The sequence below is a fragment of the Tyto alba genome, unplaced genomic scaffold (assembly GCF_018691265.1).
Source record: "Tyto alba isolate M040663 unplaced genomic scaffold, T.alba_DEE_v4.0 Super-Scaffold_26, whole genome shotgun sequence".
NCBI classification, from domain to species: Eukaryota; Metazoa; Chordata; class Aves; order Strigiformes; family Tytonidae; genus Tyto; species Tyto alba.
In genome coordinates this window covers 1504610-1516061 of record NW_024881300.1, presented here as the reverse complement: position 1 = coordinate 1516061, position 11452 = coordinate 1504610, and the positions used below count along the sequence as shown (strand labels likewise).

At 67.3% G+C, this 11452-nt stretch overlaps 1 protein-coding gene across 5 annotated transcripts in view; it reads right to left on the bottom strand.

Moving 5' to 3' along the window:
- RIPOR1 (RHO family interacting cell polarization regulator 1) overlaps window positions 1–11452 on the bottom strand; it is a 33648-nt gene that overhangs the window by 1240 nt on the left and 20956 nt on the right. For 3 of the 5 annotated variants that reach the window (XM_042797432.1, XM_042797430.1, XM_042797431.1), the window contains 20 exons: window positions 9338–9487; window positions 8942–9020; window positions 8617–8640; window positions 8078–8131; window positions 7816–7968; window positions 7666–7729; window positions 7531–7574; window positions 7193–7318; window positions 6826–6974; window positions 6492–6621; window positions 6163–6303; window positions 3875–4681; window positions 2928–3067; window positions 2385–2559; window positions 2097–2232; window positions 1837–1998; window positions 1540–1698; window positions 1060–1256; window positions 854–937; window positions 460–550 (listed from right to left, as the gene is read on the bottom strand). In XM_042797432.1, coding sequence (XP_042653366.1) covers window positions 460–550; window positions 854–937; window positions 1060–1256; window positions 1540–1698; window positions 1837–1998; window positions 2097–2232; window positions 2385–2559; window positions 2928–3067; window positions 3875–4681; window positions 6163–6303; window positions 6492–6621; window positions 6826–6974; window positions 7193–7318; window positions 7531–7574; window positions 7666–7729; window positions 7816–7968; window positions 8078–8131; window positions 8617–8640; window positions 8942–9020; window positions 9338–9487 — 3065 coding nt within the window. Of the gene's footprint in view, window positions 1–153; window positions 218–459; window positions 551–853; window positions 938–1059; window positions 1257–1539; window positions 1699–1836; window positions 1999–2096; window positions 2233–2384; window positions 2560–2927; window positions 3068–3874; window positions 4682–6162; window positions 6304–6491; window positions 6622–6825; window positions 6975–7192; window positions 7319–7530; window positions 7575–7665; window positions 7730–7815; window positions 7969–8077; window positions 8132–8616; window positions 8641–8941; window positions 9021–9337; window positions 9488–11452 lie in introns of all 5 variants that reach the window. The other 2 variants (XM_042797433.1, XM_042797434.1) reach the window with 2 other exon arrangements.

The following is an 11452-nucleotide window of genomic DNA, read 5'->3' as shown; positions in this document are numbered from 1 at the left end:
CCGGGGTGGTGCCACGGGGACGGCCTCTATGGACAACCAAGACACACAGACTCCAAAACGTGACGTGGCTGACAGGCTCTAAGACGGAGACACTCGTGAGCAAAGCGGCAGGAGCAGGGACGGGGGGGACAAGGACAGCTCACGTGTCCCAACCTGTGCAGCAGCTGCCGCGATCTGGAGGCCTAGAAACCCGCTCAGATGGTTCTCTCAGTGCCATCTAGCAAATAATAAATAACAACCAGGCTCAGTGCTCCGTGGCCACGGGGTGCCTGGCCCTCGCTGCCTGCTGCCAGCTTGCTCTTGCCCAGCAGAGCTCGGGGCACGACGAGCCAGAGTGCGCAGGGTAGGCGGGCACCAGCCCGGGACCCCCTTTTCCTGCGGGTACTGGTGGCACTGGGGGACGCAGCTTCGGGATGCCGTGGGTGGGGAGGGAGCAGGGAGGAGCAGCGGGACACTCACCGCACAGCATCAGGCTCTGCTTGGCCGCCTCCCGCACGGGCTCCTTGTCGGTTTGGCACACGTAAACCAGCTGCTCGATGCTCTCCTTGGCCTGCGGGAGAAGGGACAAGGGGCTGAGTGGGGCTGGCAGCAGGGACACAGCTCGCAGGGGGAGGCAACACAGGGCGCTGCAGCCCCGTGGGGCAGGAAAGCCCCTCGCCCCTGTCCCTTCCCTCCCCCGTTTCCCTTCCTGCCCTGTCCCTGCCTGCTTCTCCGGCACGCTGGGGCCACCCCCCAGCTCCTCTCTCCTGGGAGCAGGAGGTTGTGCAGGTGTGTCCGGAGTCGCCGGCCACACGCGATTCCTCTTCCCCTGGAAAATGCAGCTCTGCTGCCCCCTCCCCGCATCCCCCCTCACCTTCAGGCAGCCCAGCGCCGCGCACCCTGCCACCCGCGTCTGCACCTCCTCATCCTCCAGCTGCTCCAGGTAGCACACGAGGGCCTGGGGGAGATGGGGGGGGGGGGGGGGAGGGTCAGCACCATCACCCACGGCAGAGCCCGGGGGGCAGCCCCCCGGGGGCTGTGGCACCGGCCCACCTCATCCCTGGCTTGCCCAGCACGTACCCGTTGGCGGAAGCGGGGGTTTTCTGCCAGGCTGCGGAGCTGGGCTGACACGGCGCTCACCACCTTGCTGTTGCCCTCCACGAGGAGCAGGCTCAGCGCCTTCAGCCCCTCCTTCTTCAGTCGGCCCTCGGGTACGCGCTTCAGGGCACGCAGCACCACGTCCTGGTCGTCCGAGTTGAGGTTCTGCGCCAGCAGCGCTGCGGGGAACCGCCGGCTGAGCCGAGGCGCAGCGGGGAACCCATCCCCGGGCAGCCTGCACCCACGCCGGGCAGAGGTGGCCCCAACGCAGGGGAGCTACTGGGGCACCCAAGCTGACACGCGAGGGACCTACAGCAAGGACCCAGGGTGCGCAGGAAGGCAGCGTGGGAGGGGGCTGTGCACCAGATCAGACCTACTTGCCCACCCCGAGGACGGGTGAGCCCCTACGGTGAGGCACCGGCACCCTGTGCCAGGGTTTAGGGAGGGCGGGAGGGCACCCACCTTCCTCTGCCAGCTCCATCATGTAGGTGTCAAGCACCAGGGCGCTGAGCGACTCGAAGTGGCTCCAGTACTGGAAGATGGTGACCTGCTCACCCTGGGCGCTGCCGGGTCGCCGGGGCAGCCGCCGATCCAGCACATCCTCCACCAGTTTCACACACACTGCGGGGAAAGGGCCGGGGTCAGGGCGTGCACCAGCCGTGGCCATCCCTCTGCGGGGCTCCTGGCACCCACGGGCCCCCACTCACGGTCACCAAGAGGGGCTGGCAACCCCAAACAACCCCGGGGGCGTCCGCTCACCGGTGTCGGCGAGGCCGGGGTGCCGCTCGCCGATGGGTGCCGCGTACTGGGCGCCGAGCACCTGCAGGAACCGCTCCACGGGGCAGGTGTAGACGTTGGGCACCTCCACGCAGCGGTCCCAAAGGGGCAGCACGCCCTCCTTCCGCGTCGAGAACTGCACCACTGCGGGGACAGGGGCTGTCAAGCCTCCCCGGGCCACGGCAGCAGGCGGGTGACTCCTGCCCAGCCCCGACGGGCCCCCTCGGCCGGCGTGTCTTTACCGTCGGCGGCAGAGCCGGCTGCTCCCCCTCGCTCCTCCGTCAGCTGGCACACGATCTCCAGCACCTGCGCCTCCCGCAGCAGCCTGTCCAGGGCGTACATCTCCTGGCACCGCAGGGGACCGAAGGTGCCCAGCTTCTGCAAGGCACGGCCAAACCTCAGCCGCAGAGCTCACCGCCCGCACCGCAGCCTCCCCAATTTCGGCAAGACACCCCTCGGTGCAGCACCCCCCCCCCCCCCCCCCCCCCAGGGGCTCCCCTCGCCAGGACCTCTCCGGCCCCCGTCCTCACCAGCAGCAGGCGGTTGCAGTTGTTGAGGTGAAGCACCAGGGCCTTATCCAGGAACTCGTTGCCGGTGCTCATGGGGTCGGTGCTGGCCTCGGAGCCGCTGCACATGCCGGCGTCGTCTGCCCCCGTCTCGCCGGCGCTGGGGGCCCTGCTGCCGCGCCGGGGTCTGCCAGCCCTCCTGCAAGCCAGGGAGAGACCGAGGCAGCGGGTCAGGGTGGGAAACCAAGAGCCCTTCCCCACCCCCAGGGGCAACGCTGGGCAGAGTTTCTGTAGGACCTACAGGATCATGGCATCAGGGCTGGGTGACGGAGCAGCGCCCAGGGGCGCAGGGTATACGGGGGCTGCCTCCCGGCCCAGCCCCACGGAGAGATGTGGGGTAGCACTGTGCTACCAGAAGGGCCAGATCCTGCTGCTTCTCAGCCTGGACCTGTGATGGGCCCATCTAAATGTGCCTGGGCACCCCGGCAGAGCTGGGCAGCCCCCCACCCCAACTGCCCCAGGGCTGCCTCCTACCCCGTGCCCCATCCCACGAGCCCCGCTGTGCACCTCTCCTCTTGGAGAGGTTCCTCCTCGGAGCCCTCCGAGTCCTCCATGTCGGAGGTGTTGAGGAAGCTGAAGCTCTCCAGTGCGTGCTCCACCGTCAGGCTGATGCTGGAGGCCCGGCTGAGGAAGACACCCTGCTTCTGCTGCAGAGGAAAGCACGGCGGGGTTGGATCCTGGCTCGCCAGCCCTGCCACCTGCATCCCTGGGCACTGCCATCAGGGATGGCCCTGTCCCCATTGTCCCTGGGCACTGCCATCAGGGATGGCCCTGTCCCCATTGTCCCTGGGCACTGCTAGCTGGGATGGCCTCGTCCTCATTGTACCCGGGCACTGCCTGCCAGGATAGCCCCATCCCCATTGTCCCCAGGCACTGCCATCAGGGATGGCCTCGTCCCCATTGTCCCCTGGCACTGCCAGCCAGGATGGCCTTGTCCCCATTGTCCCCAGGCACTGCCAGCCAGGATGGTCCCATCCCCATTGTCCCCTGGCACTGCCAGCCAGGATGGTCCCATCCCCATTGTCCCCAGGCACTGCCATCAGGGATGGCCTCGTCCCCATTGTCCCCAGGCACTGCCAGCCAGGATGGTCCCATCCCCATTGTCCCCTGACACTGCCAGCCAGGATGGCCTTGTCCCCATTGTCCCCAGGCACTGCCAGCCAGGATGGTCCCATCCCCATTGTCCCCAGGCACTGCCAGCCAGGATGGTCCCATCCCCATTGTCCCTGGGCACTGCCATCAGGAATGGCCTCGTCCCCATTGTCCCCGGGCACTGCCATCAGGGATGCCCTCCTCCCCATCACCCCCAGGCACTACCATCACGTATGACCCTGCCACCCTCATCCCTGGGCGCTGCCATCAGGGCTGGCCCTGTCCCCAATGTCCCTGGGCGCTGCCAGCACGGACAGTCCCGTCCCCCTCGCCCCCCCCGGGCACTGCTGGCAGCCCCTCACCAGCAGCATCTCCTCCAGGCGCTTGAGCTCCCGTTCGAGGGGCTGCAGCTCCGGGAACTGCCCCCGATAGTCATCCAGGGCCGAGCCCAGGATACTGATGGCTTCCTCCAGACCCGAATCCACCACCTTCCCCCGTGGCACCTCGGGGATGCCAGCAGGCAGTGGCGGTGCCGGGACGGGCCTCTCCTCCGAGGGGGCTTGCGCCAGCGCCGCGGGGACCCCGGTGCCGCAGCCACCCCGCGCCGGCGCCCGGCTCTGCACCGGCTCAGCCCCGCTGGCCTCCGCCTCGCAGGCGGTGGCCCACGCCACGGTGGCCCGGGGCTTGGCCTCGGCACCCCTGTCCTGCCCTGCCACGGCGCCTGCCCCCGAGGCGCTGGGGAGGGGGTCCGCGTCCTGCTCGCCCGTCCCCGCGTCCTCGGGGCTGGGCACGGGTTCCCAAGGGCTCTCCGCAGCTTTGGCCTCCATCGTGGCATCCACGCTGGCCTCGCTGATGTGGCTCAGAGTCCGGGAGTAGGGCACGTGCCCGTTGGCCACTGCATCCTTCTTACGGCTGCCCGGTTCCTCCGCCTGGCTCCCGGCGGGGGGGACGCTGATGCCCCCGGGCCCGGCCCCGGCCTCCTCCGGCTGCTGGGAGAAGGAGATCTCGATGGCGGGGGCGGAGGCCTGCACCTCGGGCTGCACGATGGGCTTGTGCGCGGCGTGGCGGACGCTGCCCGACAGCTGGGGGCTGGAGGAGTCGTCCGAGGATTCGGAGGAGATGGACCAGGCCGTGCCGTTCTCCAGCTCCTCCTGGCGCCGCAGCATGTTCTGGGGAGGGGGAAAAACGGTGTCAGGCAAGACCCTCCTGCCGCCCCTGCTCCCCCGGTTGCCTTCCCTTCAACCTGGGGGCAGGATCTGGCTGAGCCGGAGGGCACCGAGGCCGGGGGCACCACCCCGCCGCGGCTGCAAGGACGGCACCAGCTCACGGGGGGGCGGCGGCGGCGGCCGGCACGCCAACGCCGTGCCAGTGGTTCACCACCGCTGAGCCAGCCCCACGCCGACGCCACGCTAGCGTCACGCCAGCACCACGCTGACACCTTTCACGCCAGCCCCACACCGACGCCACGCTAGAGTCACGCCAGCACCACACCAGCACCACGCTGACACCTTTCACACCAGCCCCACGCCACGCTAGCGTCACGCCAGCACCACACCAGCATCACGCTGACACCTTTCACACCAGCCACACGCCACGCTAGCGTCACGCCAGCATCACGCTGACACCTTTCACACCAGCCCCACGCCACGCTAGCGTCACGCCAGCACCACGCTGACACCTTTCACACCAGCCCCATGCCACGCTAGCGTCACGCCAGCACCCCGCCAGCATCATGCTGACACCTTTCACACCAGCCCCACGCCACGCTAGCGTCACGCCAGCACCACGCCAGCATCACGCCAACACCTTTCACACCAGCCACACGCCACGCTAGCGTCACGCCAGCATCACGCTGACACCTTTCACACCAGCCCCACGCCACGCTAGCGTCACGCCAGCACCACGCCAGCACCACACTGACACCTTTCACACCAGCCCCACGCCACGCTAGCGTCACGCCAGCACCACACCAGCACCACGCTGACACCTTTCACACCAGCCCCACGCCACGCTAGCGTCACGCCAGCACCACGCTGACACCTTTCACGCCAGCCCCATGCCGACGCCACGCTAGCGTCACGCCAGCAGCACGCCAGCACCACGCTGACACCTTTCACACCAGCCCCACGCCACGCTAGCGTCACGCTAGCACCACGCCAGCACCACGCTGACACCTTTCACACCAGCCCCACGCCACGCTAGCGTCACGCCAGCACCACACCAGCACCATGCTGACACCTTTCACACCAGCCCCACGCCACGCTAGCATCACGCCAGCACCACGCCAGCACCACGCCGACACCTTTCACACCAGCCCCACGCCATGCTAGCGTCACGCCAGCACCACGCTGACACCTTTCACACCAGCCCCACGCCACGCTAGCGTCACGCCAGCACCACGCCAGCACCACGCCGACACCTTTCACGCCAGCCCCACGCCGACGCCGTGGCACAGCACACCAACGCCACCAGCGCAGGGACACGGACAAGCCTCCTCGTCACTACTGCTAGGTCAGACCCTGCCTGGCAGGATCAGGGTTCAGGGCATCAGCGCGGGCCAGCGAGTGGGAGACGAGGAGCGGCTACGGCTACTGTGGGACGGCCACAGCTCTGCGCTAAGCTACCGGCCGGCTCCAGCCCTCGCACTTACGCGGCCCTGCTGCGGCCATCTCCCGAGCTCGGCCGAGGAGACGTCGCTGCAGGAGCAGCTCTGGGAGAGCTTCTCGAAGATTGCCTCCCGAAAGGCGTCCAGCAAGGACCAACCGTGCTTGTCGGCCGCCCGCCCCGGGCTCTTGGGCAAAGAGAAGAGGAGCCGTGAGCGCGGGAGGAGCGGGCGCCGGGGAGCTGTGGCTGGAGAGGAGCCGCCCACCCCTGCGCCCGAGCGGTGCCACCCTCTGGGATGGAGCCTGGGCACGTCCCTGCGTGGACCCCCTGCATGGGCCACCTCTCCTGAGCAGCCCTGCCCGGTGCCACACTTACGTAGAAAGCCTGTTCCCGCAGGGACGGCGTGTCAGGCGGACTCTGGTTGTAGGTGGAGAACCTCTTGTTCACCGTGGAGGCCTTGTTGACGGTGCTGGCTGCCGAGGGCTGGTCGTCCTTGTCGAAGGGGCTGGGGAGGAGAGCAGGGAGGTGAGGGGTGGGCGCCAGCCTGGGGGGCTCTCGGCCCCGCTCTGCAGCAAACAGGGGACCAGGACCCCATCTCTGGTTGGAAAACCGCGGCCCATTTTGGGGATGGGAGCGAGCCCGAGGGAGGCCACCTCTGGCATCCCCAGCCCTGCCACGTGCTACCAGCAACGCCTGCTGAGATACTCACTTCCAGGTCACCTCCAGGCTGAGTTTGAGGGTGCCCAAGTCATTGATATCCACAGCCACCACCTGGGGCAGAGCCGCAAAGAGGTCCTTGGTCTCGCAGGACACGTTGCCCACCACAACATGGTTGGCCAGGCTCTTTAGTTCCGTCACCTGGAGAAGGAGAGGGAGGGGAGGATGAGATGAAGCCCCGGGCTTCATCTTCTCCGGCGCTGTTTGCATCCATGCTGTGTGCCAGGGTGCCACCACCACCAGATGGCCTCCTCCCACCCCAGTAAGGGTGAGGTTTCGGGGAGGTCCTGGAAGGAAGCCCTGCTGGGAAGCAGTGTGGTGGCTGACCCACGCCACCCCTGCCCGCTTCTGCATTGTACCTTGATGGAGAGGAACTCGGTGACGAGGGGCAAGAAAACCATTTCCTCGCTGTCCCACACCTGCTTGCTGTTCACCTCGATGCGTCCCCGCAGCTTCCACCGCTGCCGTCCGTACTTCATGAAGATCTGGGGGTGAAGAGGAGCGGGTAGGGGGGAGAGGATACAATACCAGGGTGGTGGGTGCTCTCTGGGTGTCCCCGGCCATAGCCAGGGACCCATGCCACCCACCACTGCCCTGCAACATGCTCTCCACGCCAGCGCCCGCCTACGCTCCCCAGGCACCCCAAGGACCACAGGGCAGGAGAAAAGCAGATCCCGACCCATACGGTCCCACCAACCTCATACTGGTCACCAGCACAGAGCCGGGCAAAGCCTGCCAGTCCTGCAAGAGAAGGCAGAGGGGCGTCAGGAGGCGGCAGGCAGGCAGGCAGGCAGGCAGGCAGGCAGGCCAGGGATGGAGCCGGACACGTTACCTTTCATCCGGACGTGGAACTCGCCCAGCTGGCTCTCCAGCTCATTCTCCAGCAGGCACATGTTCTGGGGACAGACGGACGGACAGCACCCATCAGCAGCCGCCCACGGCACCCAGCACCCCGCCAGCCCACCCCAGCTGGCTGCCTCACCTCCGTGTACTCCTTGTAGCCCTTGCTGGCCTCGGCCAGGCTCTCGCGTGCCTCCCGGCTGCCCGGCGAGCCCGTGCTGTAAGCCTTGACCATGTTGTGGGCTCCGTCGCGGAGCCGCCGCTGGATGCAATAAGCCTCGTAGAGCTCATCTATCTGCAAGGACGGGCCCGAGCTGCGGTGAGGGGCAGGGCAGGGGACAGCACGGCCATCCCAGCACCGCACCAAGGTCGCCCCACGGTGAGCCCCGGTCCCCAGCTCTCACCTTGCTCGCGTGGAACTCCAGGCGACGCAGGAAGCGCTCGATGGACTTCACTTGCTGGAAAAGCAGAGGAGGCGGTGTGACCCGCGGAGGAGCCCGCAGGTCAGGGTGCGCCCTGCTGCGTGCCCGCGCTGCGGCTGGGACGGGTCCTGGTCCCCAGCCCTTGCCCGGGAGGTACGGGGTGGCTGCACCCACGTGCTGCAGCATCCTCCAGCCTCCCCTGCTCCGGAGGGTCCCCCCCAGGAGACAGGCCGGGCTCCGGGGTGCTCTCCTCCCAGCCTCGGCACTAACCCAGGCTCAGCACTCACCAACAACAGCTTTTGTTTGCAAAGAGCGGGTTACAAGCCCCTGCCTGGCTATGCTTCACCCCCTGCCCGGACCCACCCTGCCCGCAGAGCCCCGATCCCACCCCACAGACGCTCTGTCGTGCAGGGGCCGGGGGGCAGGCAGCGGGGCGGCACAAGCAGAGAGGGGCTGGCAGTAGCACGTCCCAGGCACTAGGAAGGGGGAGACAAGGGGGACAGGGCACTCATCCCGCTTACCTTATCCAGGTCGTAGAGAAAACCCTGGAGGAGAGAGGAGAGGGATAAGACACAGCACAAAGCCAGCTCTGCCCACCCAAGGAGACCCAGCACATTGCACCCACCACCCATAGCACGTCGGTGGGGACGCGCAGCACCCGGCCAGGGCCGGAGCGTGCGTGACAGTAGCACAAGAGCCCCGTGCAGCCCACCACCAGAGCCCGGGCTGGCCCCCCCACAGAAGCAGGCTCTGTCCTGGGACACAGACGGACCGTGAGCTGCCCACAGCCCCGGCCGCCTGCCCAAAGCACCATTCCCTGTGAGGCTCTTCCCAAAAAACACTCACCAGGCGCGAATTCCTCTTGGACTCGCGGATCTGGGTGCTGAGCTTCTCCAGTTCCAGCTGGTGCACCTCCAGGTAGGCTCTGGGGGCAACCACACCACGGGGGTCAGGCTGGGACGCCAGGTCCAGGGCTCCTGCCACCCACAGACCACACCAAGCCAGCACAGCTGACCCCGCGCCCGGGCGAGGGAGCCCACTCGTGCCTCTACGTGGGACGTGGTGGGATGTGGGACCCCACAGAGCTCCAGGCCCCACAGGCACTGAGCTCAGGAGACCTGGCACATCCCTGCCTGGCGAGAGCGGAGAGCTGCCAACCCCAACCCACAGCAGGCTCTTCCCTGTGCCCCTCAGGGGCTCCCTGCCTCCAACCACCCGGCCACGGGGACACCCAGCACTTACGTCAGGCCCTTCTTGAGAGCTTCGTACACCTCGTCCAGGCGGTTGGGCTGAGGCACCTTCGGTGGTGGGGATTTGTGGGACATTGAAAACATCCTACTGACCCTGGAGCCAGTCTTGCGGGAGACGGTGGGGGTGAAGGGCGAGAGGCTCCTGGGGAGAGAGGCAGGCAAACCCGGGGCGGCCGGGGTCAGCACACAGCACCGGGGTCCGCCTGGGTGCCCCGGCCTGCCAGGCACCCTGTCTCGAGACAAGAAGAAGCTCTGGGATGGAGGCCTGGTCCACCCAGACCTGCTTGCCTCTCCCAGGACTCGCTGGCCCCCCGCTGAACTGGCCAGCGGGGGCTGGGTGAGGTGGGGCCGTGAGGCTGGGCAGCACTGCCTGCACCCAAGACCTGCAGCCCCCGCAATGTATTCGGCTGCCCCAAAGCCACGGGAAGGACAAGGAGGAACCCGAAAAGCTGGTGGTGAAGAGCAGAGAATTAACCCCGTCCCAGGGGGGTTGGAGAGGCTGGCTATGGGGCAGCCTCTGCGGAGGTGTGGGGGTCCCAGACGCCAATCGGAGGGAGCAAAGGCAAAAGGGGCACCAGCCGGAGCCAAGCTGAGCTCCTGGAGTGCCTGTGGGGACATCTCCAGCCCTGGCCACCCTCCGAAGAGGCCACGCTTTGCTCCATCACCAGCACCCCAGGTTGCCAGGGACACGGAGGCGCTCCCGGCGGTCTGGGCACTGTGGCAGGGTGGCACCTGCCACCCTCGGCTTGCTGCCCTACGCGCTCCCAGGGACAGGCAGGGACCCCAGTGGGTGGCAGCGTGGGAGCGTCCCGGGGACAAGCAGCCCCGTCACCCCATCACACAGCGCAGCGGCATGGGGTCGGGACGTCCTCACTGACCCCACGCCTCTCCAGGATATCACCAAACCCGCCGCACGGAGCTGCTGCCCGCCTTTTGCCTCCGCGTGCCCCACCGCCGTCTTGGGGACCTGCCCCACCAGTGCCCGGGACCCGAACACCACCCACCCTTCCTGCCTTGTGCAACGGAGTCGCTCCCCAGCCCGGCGAGCAACGCCCCGCTCAGACCGGCTCTTCCCTTCCTCCTCCCAACCCATCGTTGGGCCGCTGGTGCCCAGGAGACACCCCGGGCTCCTCGATTTCCACCCCCCGGGCCGGACCTCCCATCCTGTGCCGCTCTTTGCAGGAGCAGCCAAAAGACTTCCCCGAAACACCGGTGGGGGGAAATGAATGCCTTGGCCTCCTCCCAAGCCAGAGCGACAGCTAAGCACTTAATTTCCACCATCCCTCCTCATTCCCGTCCTCCAGGGCCCCTGGAGGGGGTCCCACAAGCATCTCCCACTTGGCTGCAGGCATCCAAAAGTCCTCCCTCTTCCCCGTCCCCAAGCGAGCGCTTCTGGAAGCCCCGGAGACGTGCCGGTGGCCTAGAAAGTGTCACTCGGCCCAGAGGTTGGACAGGACACGGGGACAAGAGCCGAGCAGGGCTGGAGGTCTGCTCCCAGGCACAGGGAGGCCCTGCCTGTGCTTGTGCCCACCCAGTGAAGGTGCCCGTAGCCTGGCAAGGCAGCTCGGCACTGCCTTCCCTGGCCATTCGGCTGGGAGGTGACTCTCCCCCCCCACAGCACTGGCGAGTGCACTGGGAGGTAAGGAGCCTCACTGGGCCCTAGGGAAAGGGATGAAAAACGTTAGAACGCTCTAATTCCCGCCGCCCAAACCCGTGGCCTGCCCACGTCCCGGGAGCCACCTGCGAGGGGGTAGCCAGGAGCACGGTGGCAGGGCTGAGCAGCGCGTGGGGCGGTTCTCACCGACGTGAGGTTCAGCAGAGAGGAGGAGGAAGGGTATGATGGGACCGTAACGTCGCCAGCGGCTGGAGAGGATGAGTAGGGAACGGCTGCTCCTCGCAACAACGCGGCTGACGGGCAGCCAATAAAACCTTTCAGCAACGGGTTCGAAATGACCCGGAGGAAAACCCTGATTCACGCCAGCACTCAAAGCCCGAAACCGGCCGCCGCAGGACGTCAAGGCCATTGAGACACAGCGCTTCAAAGCCACCCCAGCTCCCTCACCTCACCCATTAAAGATGATGAGATGGTCACAGGGAAGCTCCTAAG